Consider the following 15,685-nt stretch of genomic DNA (forward strand, 5'->3'; position numbering starts at 1 on the left):
GGTAAAGTGCTTCGAGCGCTTTGATGAGACAGACTCGTTTCCGTACTCTGTTCAGTTTAACAGATTACCATTTGAGTATATATTAGTAGAGGAGCACAATCTTATGATGAAAAAAAAAAAACTAGTGATTATTAAAAATAATTTATTTCAATCAAAACCAATAAAGACACAACGTGATAATAACAACTTAACAATTTTATATATTTGGTTTTTTTAGTCACATAATTCATACTAAATACCTTTCAGTACATTTGAAAAACTAGTTTTCGTATGATCCCTTACAACAGTGATACTAATTTTCTTCGTAATTGTGAATTTTCTCTACTATACTCGTGATTTTCCAATTTGACGTTTCTTCTTTGTGGAGCATCTTTACAAATGCATTCATTTTGGTCGTAAATAGATCCTGTAAAACACTCCTTATATTCTAAACATTTACAAGAACAACTAACAGGATCCCAATATTTCTTTTTACTATCTTCAATACATTTCAATTCTTCGTCAGTATTGGTGCAAGCACATACGCAATTCGCTTCAACGTACTTTTGATATGGAAGACAATCCTGAAAATTTGAAAAGAATAAGACCATCGAACTCTTAAGTTCAAAGATATTACATGTTTTATTGATAAATTGTAAGCTTTGGAACATAATTCACACCACCAGCCAATATTGGCTAATCTCTCTCATAATCGAGGCCATCAGCTCCCGTTGACAGTGAACTGTGACGTATGACAGAGGCAAAATAAATTAGGCGCCAATTATATTATTTCAATCGTAACATTCACTTTTACTTTCTTACATTAAGTTAATATATATTCAATTTTGGGTAAAGTGCAATATCATCATTACGCTTACCCCTCAGAATCAACAATAATTAGTCCCTCGACTTCTTAGCGCCTTATTGATCGATTCAGCGCCGATCTACAAAACGTCTATTTCCTAGCCTACTTGTATGACTTAATTATTATCTCTTCTTCTTTTCAAACTCACTTACAAGACATTGAAAAGGTTTTTCTTCGTCTTAAAGTATTCAAGCTTTGCTTAAATCACACCAAGTTCACTTTCTGCTGAGATTCCGTAAGATATCTCGGTTATATCATCACTCCATAGGGAATCAAGCCGGATTCGGACCTGGTGTCCTCTATTTTGGATAGAGCATCCTCGATAAATGTAAAACAGTTGACTTCTTTCCTCCTAGACTGTTCATGGTTCAGACGCTTCATTGAATAGTTTTCTAAAATCAGCAAACCTCTTTCAATACTCCTGCAAAAGCTCGAACAGATTTTTTCTTTATCCTTCGCACTGACGCTAGTTCCTATGCGCTCGGAGCTTGTTTACTGCAGAGGGAGTACTCTGAGGAAAGACCCATCGAGTACGCGAGTCGTTTATTTACCCCAGAAGAACAAAATTACTATACAAGCGAACTCCAGGTTTTAGCGGTTGCATAGACACTAGGAAAATTCCGTGGCTACATTGAGGAATAACCTATAATAGTTCAGGGTGATCGCGTTGTTAATCTAACCTAACTTTACGTCGTCTTTTCATAGTTTGACATGCGATATGTGCTAAATAGAATTAATATTAATAACATATGATATTTTACCTCTGGTCTAGTTTTGCATTCGCAGCTGCACTGAATGTGTCTTTCTATTGGTATTACTTCTTTCGAGACGTAATTGAACTTCTTATTCATCACTTTCCATTTGAGTTTATATACCTAAAGAAAATATACTTTGAAATAGAAAATAGAGTGTAATAATTAAGGATAGAGAGAGCGAGGAATGGGAACTTGTTCAAATGAAGAGAGAAAAAGAACATCGGTGTTCCACTCTCTATTTCTTTCTACTATACTTTGATTCCATCGAAATAACGTCGAAGTTTTTAGTGGTAGAAAGGATAGAAGAGAAGAATAACAAGTTTTGATTTTATTGGCCAGAAAAGGGAAATAGAAAATGGTAAACTGGTGCTCTTTCTTTTTCGTCTAATAGTACAATTTCCCTCATATCCGCTGTCTCTATCTTTAATATTTTCTCTATGGACAAGATAAATGATGATAATGTAGATATATGTCATATTCATTCAGCACGTTTTGTATACTATACTTTTTCGATGACCTTAACATTTGTAGAATAAATCAGTTTGTAGTCGAAAAAAATTATACTTGCCTCTACCAATATATCTTCCGATTCTATTGCTCGACAAGCTAATTTTTTGTGAGAACAACATCCACTACATCGTTCTATTTTGGTACATTTTGGCATGTAGAACACTGTCGGGTCATCTGAATTTGCTACTTCAATCGTAGTATTTTCAACTGAGCATTTAGCCTTTGCTGGAATTGCTGCACCTGTTAAATAACTTGAGTTAGTAGATTACATATTAAAAAAATGAGGTTATTTATTTGTTTAAAGTAATGTGTTGCATATATTAAAGGCGTTATATGCTTGAAGCATACTTAAGCAAGGAGGATTAATAGAAAAATGAGTTTGCTAACACGAATTCAGGAAAAATTTCCATAGATTATTTTCTATTAGTGTAATGGCGAATTGAGGAAGAGAAGTTTGAAAAAACACTTACAGAATAAGAATTAAAGGCGGATTACGAGAGTCTTCAAAGCGGAGCGAGCGCGCAACGATCACGCCGCGCACGTGCAGCGAATTCGTTTCGAATAGTAGCTTGGACGCCATTTTGTACTGTCGCGTACAAACGCCAACCTAATAACATAACATACCATACCTTATAGTAATTACGAGCCTAATATTAAATTTGCGTCTTCACGTCTTAAATCAGTTTGTATCAGATGCAACAATTCATAAAATGTAAGTCTTGATATTTTTTTTTGGATTATTTTTTATTCGTTTGCAAAACAACATAAAGTAATCGCTCCCTTCTTCCATTCGATTAATTTATCGATGCTTTCGTTTTCGTCGACGAAAACGTTGCATTTCTGCCACGAACCCGCGGTGTGTTCGCGGCGTGTTCGCGACGCACGCGTTGAGCGCCCGCTCCGCCTCGCAGACTCTCGCAAACCGCTAGTATGAGAGTAGACTGTGAGATCTCTCGATTCATAAAGTAATTTGATTAGTATGTACCTAGTGGTTTTTAAAGTTTCGTCCAGTAATAATTGATGTTTTGTATTTTGTGCTCTCTCTCTCGGGAAGAGAAATAAAGGCCATTTTTATTTCGGTAAAATGGATAGTTTTAAATATTTTAATTTCTTATGGTCCAGACTTGCTTGGTTAAAGTATAATTTCTAATACAATTTTAGTTGTGAAACATTGAGTATTTGAAAATTAACAAAGCATTCAGCTTAAGATGAAACTGATGCTAGTATTTTGCTTCAAATTCAATAGATCTCGATTTGTCACTCAGACACATCGACGCGTAAATACAAACACATTTTATTGAGAATTTACGAAAAAAAAAACAGTGGCGGAGAAAATGCAGCTCTATTTTTCTTAGGGGATACTATTTTAAAAAGCAGAAATTAATAATCTCTCCCGAAGAAAGTACTTTAGGTGTTCCGTCTTCCTAAAACTCTCGATATTGGAGCGAACACAATCCCCATTACTCATTGAAGTAAGAAGGCAGTCTTAAAAGATAGTGAATGTTTGATGTGCCATATGAACTAGAAACTATTGAAAGAACGTTCAATTAGCAACTTATTTATAAATTCTGCTAGATTTAGTGACGAACTTCCTTCAACTATTCGACAAACTCATTTCTTTAACATGGCGACTGAGTAATCAGTTTGGTGAAAGATGATTTGGTAGAATGTTGGCCTGCTAGATCTCCAGACCTTACAATAATAGATTTTTTTTATATGGGAAAGGGTATAACAGATGAGGAAAAAACAGAGTAGCTTGTCTAGTTGGATCAAGTACTAGGGACCAAGTAAAGGAAGCTTTTGCAGCATTCCGAAATCGTATTGAAAAATGCGCAATATTGACAACTGATTTCGAAATTTGATCTAGATGTTGATTCTAAAGGGATTTTTAGACAAATTTTTCCAACGTAGTTTCTTTTCAACAATGAAATACCGTTACTAGAAAAAATCCAATTTATACTTCTGCTGCAAATGTAAAATATGTAAGTTTTTTTCTTATCAAGAATCTATTTTATTTTCTAGATTTGTTTGGTACTTACTTCGTTCGCGTTCGTCACCTCCAAATCTAACTGAAAAGAAAATGTGTTTTTAAATTTTCAAAATCAAACATTATGAGTAATTCAAATCATTATTGTTTTATCTCGTAAATTAATTTAGTGGCAGAACTTTGGAAAGCTCTCATTAATTTCCACGAGAACGTAAACGGAAAGCCCTGTTTCGAACTGTATTGATATAGTCTATAGACAAATAAAGAGCTTGAATAATTGCTTTTAAAATTGAGTAACCTCTGTATAAATATTTGAAAGATGTTTCCACTTATTGAAAAAATCCTATTTTCAGTAGTAGTATAACAGATTTCGAAAGCTTTTCGCTTGGAAATAGATCGACGCCATGGGCAAGAAACTAGCTTCAGAATATTGTTATAAAATTTTTGTGCATTTATCAATGTTCGAGGGTTATTTGAATAGAAAATTATAGAGGAAAAACAGAGCAAAAACAATTTATTAACAGATGCAATTAACAAAAGAACAATTAGAAAAGTTAAGTGAAGATCCAAACTGACGAAGATGTATTTTTAATACGCATGCTGTTAATAATTTTGAATATGATGTTTGGTATGTTTGATTCTATAATTTCATCAATATTTTCGTCAGTATTGCAAGCAAATCGTCGAAATATTAAATATTGGAAACGTCAAAATCAAAATAAATCAATATGTATCCACGGCAATTTTAGTATAAAGATTGAAAGAAAAACTTTTTGAAACATTCGTATACTAACTTTTCTTTCAAAATATACTGTATGAATATTTAAAATTATGGAAATATTTTGTTATTTATGTATAAACTATTATCATTCCTTAGGGTTTCCTCATTTACATTTTATAATATACGAGGTCTGGCTATTAAATAACGAGATTGGTTACGAAAAAGGGTTTTATTATAAAAATTACTGTACATCGAATACTCCCCTTCAATATACACCCTTCTCCTCGACACACACCTTTCCATACGTTATTTCCATTGATCGAAGCAATGCTGGAAGTCTTCTTTGGTGAGTGCCTTTAGGAGCTCTGCCGTTTTTTGCTTCACCGCTTTCAAAGTAGATTTTATCTTTAGAAACAAAATAAAGTGGCACGGTGCCAAATCTGGAGAATACGGCGTGTCAAGAGTCAGATTTTTTGGCACCAACTTCGCACAGACTTTTGTCATATATAATTACTCGTGTAGAATTTTTCTAACCGTTTCTTTATCGGCGTTTACAGCCTCGTCAATCATCCGAATGCTCAATCGACGATGTACACGCACGAAAAAGGGTTTTTATTATGAAAATTATTCTACATTCGAATGCCCCCTTTCAATATAGTCCCCTTCCATCGTCACACACCTTTTCATACGTTTTTTCCATTGTTCGAAGCAGTGCTGGAAGTCTTCTTTGGTGTGGGCCTTTAGGAGCTCTGACGTTTTTTGTTTTACCGCTTCAATCGACTCAAATCGGGTCCCTTTCAAACCAGATTCGCAAAACAAAAAAAATTCGCACGGTACCAAATCTGGTGAGTACGACGGGTGTTCGAGCACTGGAGTGTGCTTTCTGGCCAAATAATCTTGGTCAGGAGTCAGATTTTTTGGCAACTTCACACATACTTTTGTCATGTGTAATTCCTCGTGTAAAATTTTTCTAACCGTTTTTTATCGACGTTTACAGCTTCGGCAATCATCCGGATGCTCATTCGACGATCTACACGAATAATTTGGTTGATTTTGGTCACTGTTTCCGGAGTTGAAACAGTCACAGGGCGACCTGGGCGCTGGTCATCTTCAGTGCTCTCTCGGTCCTCACTAAAGCGCTCGTTATTTAATAGTCAGACCTCGTATTTTATTCGATGACTTTCTAGTGAAAATTCAGATAAGAAAGTATAACTATTTATTTTTTTCTGTTCTATGATATTTGTTATAAGAACTGTGCTGTTATGCATTTTCAAACACATACCCGAAAAAGAAGGAGTTTGATCATCTTCAAATCCGTCGACATAATTAGCTAGAAACTCATTAATACCGAGAGTATCAATTTGTTTCGCAATTTCCAATGGTATCTAGAAAAGAAAATAGTTGTAGAAATATATTAACACAAAAATATTGATAGTTTAAATCCATAGGACATATTTGTCGACTTTATTAGTACTAATGTAAAAATGTGACAAGTGTGGAAAACTTTGAAAGTTTATTTAAAAATTTTTATATTATTTTCACAAATTAGGATCAAATTTAGTAAATTAATATGACGAATAAATCATTAAAATGATAATATTAAATGTAGTGTAATCAAAGTCGTGGATTTATTTGGTTTGGCCAAGTCTTATTTTAGATAATTGACCGGTTTAGCTCATCGTAGACACCTTCAGTAGAATATATAATTCTCTCACAAAGTGAAATTTGTCCTGCATAACTAATTCTCACTTAAACACGTAATTTAATAATAATAAATGTCAAACGTGTAGCACGTAGCATTTTAGTTTCTAACTACATAATAAAATAAAAATTTTATTATATACCTCACTACTGTCAGACTCATTGACATTTGGTGCATTTTCATCGAGTAATTCCTGAGGATAGGATACAGTTTTCAAAATATTTGATGATCCTCGTTGATCGATATCGTGGCTACGATTCTGGAGTTGATGTTCTGGTGGTAAATACCTTAAATAGAATTATAAAACACTTTTAATAAATTTTCATACCTATAACTAATATACTTCACGTGTCTAGATCACGAATCTTGAATAACGTTTATATATATCTGTCTATGGTGATAATTAGGACTGTGTTTTAAATGCGGAGAAGAGTTAGTTAAGATTGAGGAACGGTAGAGACGTTCCACGTCTCAAAAACGAATGAAAATTCTCAAAACTATGGATTACGTTGAAAAATTTTATATATTGGGCCAGGTACTTTTGGGACCATCCCCTCGTATATTAGATTCAGCACTATGCGAACTTTGGACTCTTTCCAAAATTAAAAAAATGTCATTCGTCATGGACGAGTAGGTGGAAAAGTATTATATATATACAGAATGGCACCGTACGTATCGATTTTTAAACACAATAATTTAATAAATTGTATCATTATCGTTACAAGGTACACCAGCATAACAAGTAACGGAATCTTTGGACTCGACTTTTACCCACTTTCGTCCAACATTTTTTGTTACGAAAAACTTGTCTGCCGATATTGGTTAACTAAAAAAATTTGAACAACGAATTTGCTTGAAATTTTGTGTTTCTAATTGTTGAAAATATTGCGGAATTGTTCTGGGGAATCTACTCTATCGCGAGTAATGATATGAGTAACCCAAAGCATTTAGGAGAGGTCAATAACACTGGACAGTACTCACCATTCATGATTGTGATGAGGTGGTTCATAAAATATCGGGAAAACATCTCGTGCTCCTCTTACAGGATGCCTGTAAGGATTGTAGGAATCTGAATCCCTCTCATTAAGCAGGGACTCATCTGAAAAAAACTGAAATGAGAAGTTTCATTTCACAAAGAAATCAAGATACAAAAAAGTGTCTGGATTTTTGTTATTGTGTAATTATTGTATTAAATTATCATTTTAATCAACTATATTTCCAACAAAATTCGATTGAGAGTATTAAAAGTTCCTTTACCATTTATGGAAGCAAACTTGTTAAATACACACTGTAATTAAGAAATTGTATGAAGTTGTATAAAATTTCTGAGAGTAATTAATAAATTTATTAATAGAGCAAGTATAACATCACTCAATAAGTCGTGTGACTAACTAAGAAAAACACATTTTTTACCAAAAATCGTTTTTATTTATCAATGTAATCATCTTCATGAGCAATACCAGCACTTCCAATGCTTTACTAACTTCTCGATGCCGTTGATTTTTCATTTGATGTGAATTTATTACCGTCCAGCATTTTTTTGTGACCAGCGAATAGCCAGTAGTCACTGGGGGCCATATCTGAACGATACGGTGGATGAGGAAGCAATTTGTTCAATTTAACCATCATTGCCATCCACTTGTGAATCGGTGCGTTGTCTTGGTGAACAAAGAAGTTTTCTCTTCGAGTACGAGTTCGTTTTTTTGTATACAAACGATCCAACAACTCTATTGATTGACTCTCCCTTTTGGAGGTAGTCTGGAGAAGTAGTTTTTGTGCCTTTGAAGGCTTCGGACGTGGTCCACCAGCTGCAGTCCACTCAGATGATGATCGTTTTCATTCCGGAGTGAAGTGATGGATCTATTTTTCATCAATTGTCATATATCTGTCACTTTTTTCCGACTACTTGAAATTTGTTTTTTGAAAGTTGGTTCTTCATAAACGTCATATGGATTTGGCAGCGCTATCTGTGTGTCAATCACAAGACTTATTGAGGATATAGTATACAGTCTAATTGTTGAGAGTAAAAAAAATAATTAGCCGTCACGTTTCTGTAGTATGAATGGATAGTTTCTAGGGGGCTGCGCTTAAGAGAAAGTCGTATGTATAGTTGCCTACGCAATAGATTTAATATGAACTAGTTAATTCCCTGACGGCTATTGGAAACATTCGTAGTTTCCTTTTTTACTAATAAAGTGTCCACCAAATTTCCATTAAGTAAGATTGTTTATTTTCAAATTTTTATTATTGTTTTATTATAGTCATAAAATATATTTGAATACGTACAACAAAAAGACAATAAATAATTAGTCAACTTATAATAAAATCATGTCAAATATGATAAACACGATTGTTTCACCATGGAAACGAGTAATTTTTCTAGAAACGACCAGTAGTTTAACAAAAACCAATGTTTAAATTGCGGTTTGAGGTATTTTTTGGGTAATAATCATTTTCTTTCATTACGTAATCGGTGAATAGAAGTTGATAACGATTCTGGATATTATCAGGAAACAGGAACTGTTTCAACCATACTTTGACCAAATTTTAGTTTCATAATAGTCATTGATGATTTTACAATAAATTGTATCGAAATTTGACCATAAAAACGAAGAGTACGTCAAGTTAAAAACATTATTTATGTTCATGTTTTGATTTAAAAATATTGTTAAATCTCTAAAATAACGTAGATTCAAAAAATAAATAGGAAAGAAATTATAAGAAATTTAAGATTTTGCAAATAAATAAATATTAAAAACATTAATCAAAGAAATTTGTTCGTAATTAGGTCCAATTTTACAGCTTAGGGTAAAACTGAAGATTAAACTTGAGTTTAAACTATGATTTAAACTAATACTAGCTTTTGTTGCCAAAAACCTACAAAAATCCATAACTACACATTGAATGTCCGCGCCTAGCTCCTCTCCATCTCAACCGATTTAAGTATTCAAAAACTCAAAAGAAAGAAGGTGTTTCAGCGAGTGTTTTTTAACCAAAAAGAACTCTGTAGCTATATTAGAACCTGAGATATAGATCTTTGAATGTAGAAAAATTGCCAAAAACCTACAAAAATCCATAACTCCACATTGAATGTCCGCGCCTAGCTCTTCTCCATCTCAACCGATTTAAGTATTCAAAAACTCAAAAGAAAGAAGGTGTTTCAGCGAGTGTTTTTTAACCAAAAAGAACTCTGTAGCTATATTAGAACCTGAGATATAGATCTTTGAATGTAGAAAAATTGCCAAAAACCTACAAAAATCCATAACTCCACATTGAATGTCCGCGCCTAGCTCCTCTCCATCTCAACCGATTTAAGTATTCAAAAACTCAAAAGAAAGAAGGTGTTTCAGCGAGTGTTTTTTAACCAAAAAGAACTCTGTAGCTATATTAGAACCTGAGATATAGATATTTGAATGTAGAAAAATTGCCAAAAACCTACAAAAATCCATAACTCCACATTGAATGTCCGCGCCTAGCTCCTCTCCATCTCAACCGATTTAAGTATTCAAAAACTCAAAAGAAAGAAGGTGTTTCAGCGAGTGTTTTTTAACCAAAAAGAACTCTGTAGCTATATTAGAACCTGAGATATAGATCTTTGAATGTAGAAAAATTGCCAAAAACTTACAAAAATCCATAACTCCACATTGAATGTCCGCGCCTACCTCCTCTCCAACTCAACCGATTTAAATGATCAAAAACTCAAAAGAAAGAAGGTGTTTCAGTGAGTGTTCTTAAACCAAAACGAAGTCTCTATCTTGAATAGAACCTGAGATATTGAGGATAGAACGTGTGTATGTGAAAAACTCCCATAAGTAATGTACAAGGTGAAATCGCATTTGATTATAACTTGAGAATGGTGAAAATTATATGAAATCCGATGGTTGATGGCTGATCTGTGCATCAATACCCTTCATTGAAAAAAACAATCACGCAAATCGGTTGGGTGGAACGCCTGAACGGACTCGGAATGGAATCATCAATTTTTTTAATATACATATAAGATTAAACAAGATTGTTCTACATATACAGGTCACAGTTGAACAGACATTTTTCTGCCAAATGTCACTGACGCGGAAATATTTTTTGGAGAAGAAAAACAAATAAATGACGAATAACTTTTTGTTTATTTGTTTTGTTGATAATTTCTTCAACATCATCGTCGAATTCATCAAATATAAATCTTCAATAATTTTAACAAAACCCTTTATGAACATATAAAAATTTTGTTGGATTAGGATCCTCCGTTTCATGTTGAACTAAAGTTTAAATTTTCCCCAGACCGCCGGTGACGTTTAAACCGTAGTTTGTCGATAAACGCCATCTATGAAACGTTAAATCTTTAGCGAAACTGACATTCGATTACTTTCTACTTCTTTTCTCAAATATAACAGGAAGTGTGAACTTTTAATGTTGTTGATGGCGGGATTAGTCAAATATTAGAAAAAACATACAGGAAGAATCATAAAACGGAGAACTCAAACTATGTGAGAACTATCTTGGGATTTAATTCGTGCCTATAATGAAAAGATTATACAAGAGGATACATGAAAACAGGATTTGAGAAAATATACTAAAAAAAAATAGCGAAATAGACAACTCCTAGAAGAGAAAAAAGACAAAACCAATTAGCATTTATTGACCTAAATAAGGCTTATTTATTATACAGTTTCAAGGAATAGAATATAGGGAGCTATGGTACAAAATGAAGTCAGTATAAAATATGGATACAGCACCACCAACAGTTTTGTAACAACTAAAGAACTCCGATGAGATTTTCCACATCACCTGCTGTGTTCAAAAGTTCCATGGAAACATTGAAAAAAAAAAATGCGAGGGAATGAAAATTTCAGTCAGAAATGAACATCTATAATAATTAAATTTTGCGGACTACCAAGTAGTCATGGCATAGGATGAGGAAGCTCTGGGTTATACAAGGAGAAAGTCAAAGGAGGAGTATGAGAAAGTAGGACTTGAAATAAACAGAATATCTGGCAATGACCGAGAAAAGGATAAATAATCTAGAAGTAAATGAAAACCGCGAAATTTTAATTTATTATCAAGGACGCAATAACGGAAAAAGGAATCAAAACTAGAATGGGACAGTAACGAATATGCATTAAACAACTAAACCCAACTAAAAAAAAAACAGAATAACGTTTAATGGGATACATAGACGGATGAACATGAGTAAGAGTACTATTGAATCCATCGACCAAAAGGGATTTTTATGGTATGGCAACGTAAAAAGATCGGAAAATACCAGATGAATAAAAAGAAATACGTACCGTGGTCTCATGGCGATTGGGAGGACAGAGAACGTATATATGAGTACCCGGCATTGGAATTTCGAAAATTCTCGACCTTTAGAATCATTATCAAGAGGAGGGTGGGTATAGGGTGGTTATTCATTCATTAGTAAGAAGTGATCCGATTTCGTGACATCAATCTGCTTACATCAAGCAACGAATCACTTCTTTTTCTTGGTTATTTCCAAGGCCTCAATCTGCCTACTTGAGATAGTTAGCTCAACACCAGCAGTTTGTGTGTTAGTGTCAGCAGTGATGGTAAGCACATTATTTTTATTTTCTATTTGCATTCCTTCGTTGAAATTCCAAGGAGGCAAATGCTGAAAATGCAGTGCGCTAATTTCATGCATCCAAGTACAAGGAATGGTTTTACCACGGTTTAAAAGAGCTTGTTGAGCGTCGGCTTAAAACCATAGAATAATTGGAATATCAAGGTTGTCTTTATATAATATTAGAATTTATATAATTTAATTAATTAATTTAATGGTTAAAAATAAGTTAAAAAGTCACATCGTTGAAACAAAAATAAAGTAAATTAGGTATTTAGTTTCATGATTATAAAAAGTAACATTTTTTGCTACTTTTTTATCAGAAGTGCGGGAAAGAAGTTATTCAATTATTTATATAACTATTAATTTTTATGATAGTATCTTCAAATTAATATTTTGGGGAGAGTACGATTTAATAGCGGATTTGGCTTAATTGGGCCAAAATAAATCGAAAATGAAGAATGAAAATGAAGTTGTAATCGAATGTTAGTTCAAAATTCGCTTTGCTGAACAGATAGCGTTCAATACTTCGTTTCAAATTAATATTTTGTCACCTCAAATTCAATATGAATCTTGTAATTCGATAAACAAAAGATTTTTTATTTAATTTTTATATTATTTACCCTGATACTTTAAAAATTATATTGAAAAAAACAGATTTTTATAGCAAAATGAGCCATTTTTCATCACTCTCTGATGAATATAACTTAACATCATCAAGAATTTTAGATTGTTTTTCATTATTTATAAAATAAAAAAAAATATTTAATGATAGTTTGAAGATTTAATTAGTAATTTAATGTAAAAATATCCGCTTTCGAGCAAAAAGTACGTTCTGAATGCTTTCAAAAGTTATTTATTTAAGCTAGGTTAGGTTAGGTTAGGTTAGGTTAGACTAGGTTAGGTTATGTTGAGTTAGGTTAGGTTAGGTTAGGTAGTTTGTTAATGAATAATAAATAAATAAAAAAATTGTGTTTAAATATCTTAGAAATATACATATACGTATATAAATAGACTAGACCTTTAACAAACTGACTAGACAGTTCATTAAAAGACAAACTTTTTAAACATATAGACTAATATCCTCAGTCCTTTTCTATACGAACTAGTCCTTTTATATATATTTTTCATAAACATATCTTATATATTAAAAAAATTGATGATTTCCATTTAGAGTCCGTTCAGGCGTTCCACCCAACCGATTTGCTTAATTTTTTTTTCAATGAAAGGTATTGATGCACAGATCAGGCATCAACTATCGGATTTCATCTAATTTTCACCATTCTCAAGTTATACTCAAATGCGATTTCCCTCTGTACATTACTTATGGGAGTTTTTCACATACACACGTTCTATCCTGAATATCTCAGGTTCTATTCAAGATAGAGACATCGTTTTGATTTAAGAACACTCGCTGAAACACCTTTTTTCTTTTGAGTTTTTGAACACTTAAATCGGTTGAGTTGGAGAGGAGCTAGGCGTGGACATTTAATGTGGAATTATGGATTTTTGTAGGTTTTAGGCAATTTTTCTACATTCAAAGGTCTATACCTCAGGTTCTAATATAGCTACAGAGTTCGTTTTGGTTTAAGAACACTCGCTGAAACACCTTCTTTCTTTTGAGTTTTCGAACACTTGAATCGGTTGAGTTGGAGAGAAGCTAAGCGCGGACATTCAATGTGGAGTTATGGATTTTTGTAGGTTTTAGGCAATTTTTCTACATTCAAAGGTCTATACCTCAGGTTCTAATATAGCTACAGAGTTCGTTTTGGCTTAAGAACACTCACTGAAACACCTTCTTTCTTTTGAGTTTTTGATCACTTAAATAGGTTGAGTTGGAGAGGAGCTAGGCGCGGACATTCAATGTGGAGTTTTGGATTTTTGTAGGTTTTTGGCAATTTTTTTACATTCAAAGATTAATATCTCAGGTTCTAATATAGCTACAGAGTTCGTTTTAGCTTAAGAACACTCGCTGAAACACCTTCTTTCTTTTGAGTTTTTGAACACTTAAATCGGTTGAGTTGGAGAGGAGCTAGGCGCGGACATTCAATGTGGAGTTATGGATTTTTGTAGGTTTTTGGCAATTTTTCTACATTCAAAGATCTATATCTCAGGTTCTAATATAGCTACAGAGTTCGTTTTGGTTTAAGAACACTCGCTGAAACACCTTCTTTCTTTTGAGTTTTTGAACACTTAAATCGGTTGAGTTGGAGAGGAGCTAGGCGCGGACATTCAATGTGGAGTTATGGATTTTTGTAGGTTTTAGGCAATTTTTCTACATTCAAAGGTCTATACCTCAGGTTCTAATATAGCTACAGAGTTCGTTTTGATATAAGAACACTCGCTGAAACACCTTTTTTCTTTTGAGTTTTTGAACACTTAATTCGGTTGAGTTGGAGAGGAGCTAGGCGCGGACATTTAATGTGGAGTTATGGATTTTTGTAGGTTGTTGGCAATTTTTCTACATTCAAAGATCTATATCTCGATGCGAGCGAAGCCGCGGGTGAAAGCTAGTACAAATATTAAATAAAAATAAATTTTTCCAACTTCAAGTATCAATATCTCGAAAACGAAGCGAGATATCGAAAAATTTTATTCTTCATTTTCGACTTATTTTGGGTCGATTTACAAAATAGGGCGCCACGGAAATCGTATTCGTGCCAGTTTTTTGTATATTTATTGATGGATATTTCCTCTTTTAATAAAATATAGAAAAATATAGAAAAATTGTTGAAAATTGTACCTATATTAAGTTAGAATATTAGAAAAACTTCTTCCCAATTATCAATTTTTCCCTTAAAAATTAAAACTAAAAATTTGGTACATTAAAATGTTGTTGTAAATTACTATAATAAATAATCTTAACATTGGCATCAAAACAATCCGTCATAGAAACTGCAAATGAAGGTTACATTGATGCTAAACAATATGTTAAATAGTATTAACATTATTAACTATTATTGATATCAGGAAATTACCTCTTAAATCACCATATTTCTCACAACCCGCATAAACAACTAAAAAACAAAGTCCCGTTGCTACAATTTCGATAAATTTGGTCTTTAACATTTTGGGTCATTTGCAATCAGCGAATATCGCGAGAAACGAGTCGACCTTTTCTTCGGTTTTTACCGTGACCGTCACATAAGAAACTTCGACACCGACTGAGTAAATTTCATTGATATAAGTCACATTAAAACGAGTTGAGGTAATCCCCACACTATCGATAAATTTCATTTAAATGACAATGTAATACTAACCAACACTTCTTTTTCCCACTACTTTTACTTGAAATTACTTGATTGAATAATTAAAATTGTACCTGTTGAATATAAAAAAACAAATATAAACGTTCAACAAAAAAAGTATGTCGACTGATTTTTCAAAATAGCTGGCCATCAGAACAACATGGAATGTTCTGAATTCTGAATAGTAAACCAGCATTTTTTTACTCGAAAAAATCATGAAAACCAGAAGACAATGCAAGCACCCATCAGTTCAAACAATAACATAAATACAAAAAACGCGACAAAAAATATATAGTTTTATTTGATTTCCACAAAAATTTAAGAGAAATGTTAAATTTGATGT

General features: G+C 32.9%; 1 protein-coding gene across 1 annotated transcript; it reads right to left on the reverse strand.

Annotated features, from left to right (window-relative positions):
* Nucleotides 1-125: 125 nt before the first annotated feature.
* Nucleotides 126-15,351, reverse strand: LOC130445053 (uncharacterized). Its single transcript, XM_056780540.1, has 8 exons — nucleotides 15,073-15,351; nucleotides 7,501-7,618; nucleotides 6,662-6,806; nucleotides 6,100-6,202; nucleotides 4,149-4,178; nucleotides 2,168-2,349; nucleotides 1,606-1,719; nucleotides 126-563 (listed from the first exon to the last, which is right to left on the reverse strand). Exons 1-8 carry the CDS (start codon nucleotides 15,161-15,163, stop codon nucleotides 279-281), a joined length of 1,068 nt encoding a protein of 355 aa, XP_056636518.1. The 5' UTR covers nucleotides 15,164-15,351; the 3' UTR covers nucleotides 126-278.
* Nucleotides 15,352-15,685: the final 334 nt, after the last annotated feature.

Source organism: Diorhabda sublineata, chromosome 6 (genome assembly GCF_026230105.1).
Source record: "Diorhabda sublineata isolate icDioSubl1.1 chromosome 6, icDioSubl1.1, whole genome shotgun sequence".
Classification (NCBI taxonomy): domain Eukaryota; kingdom Metazoa; phylum Arthropoda; class Insecta; order Coleoptera; family Chrysomelidae; genus Diorhabda; species Diorhabda sublineata.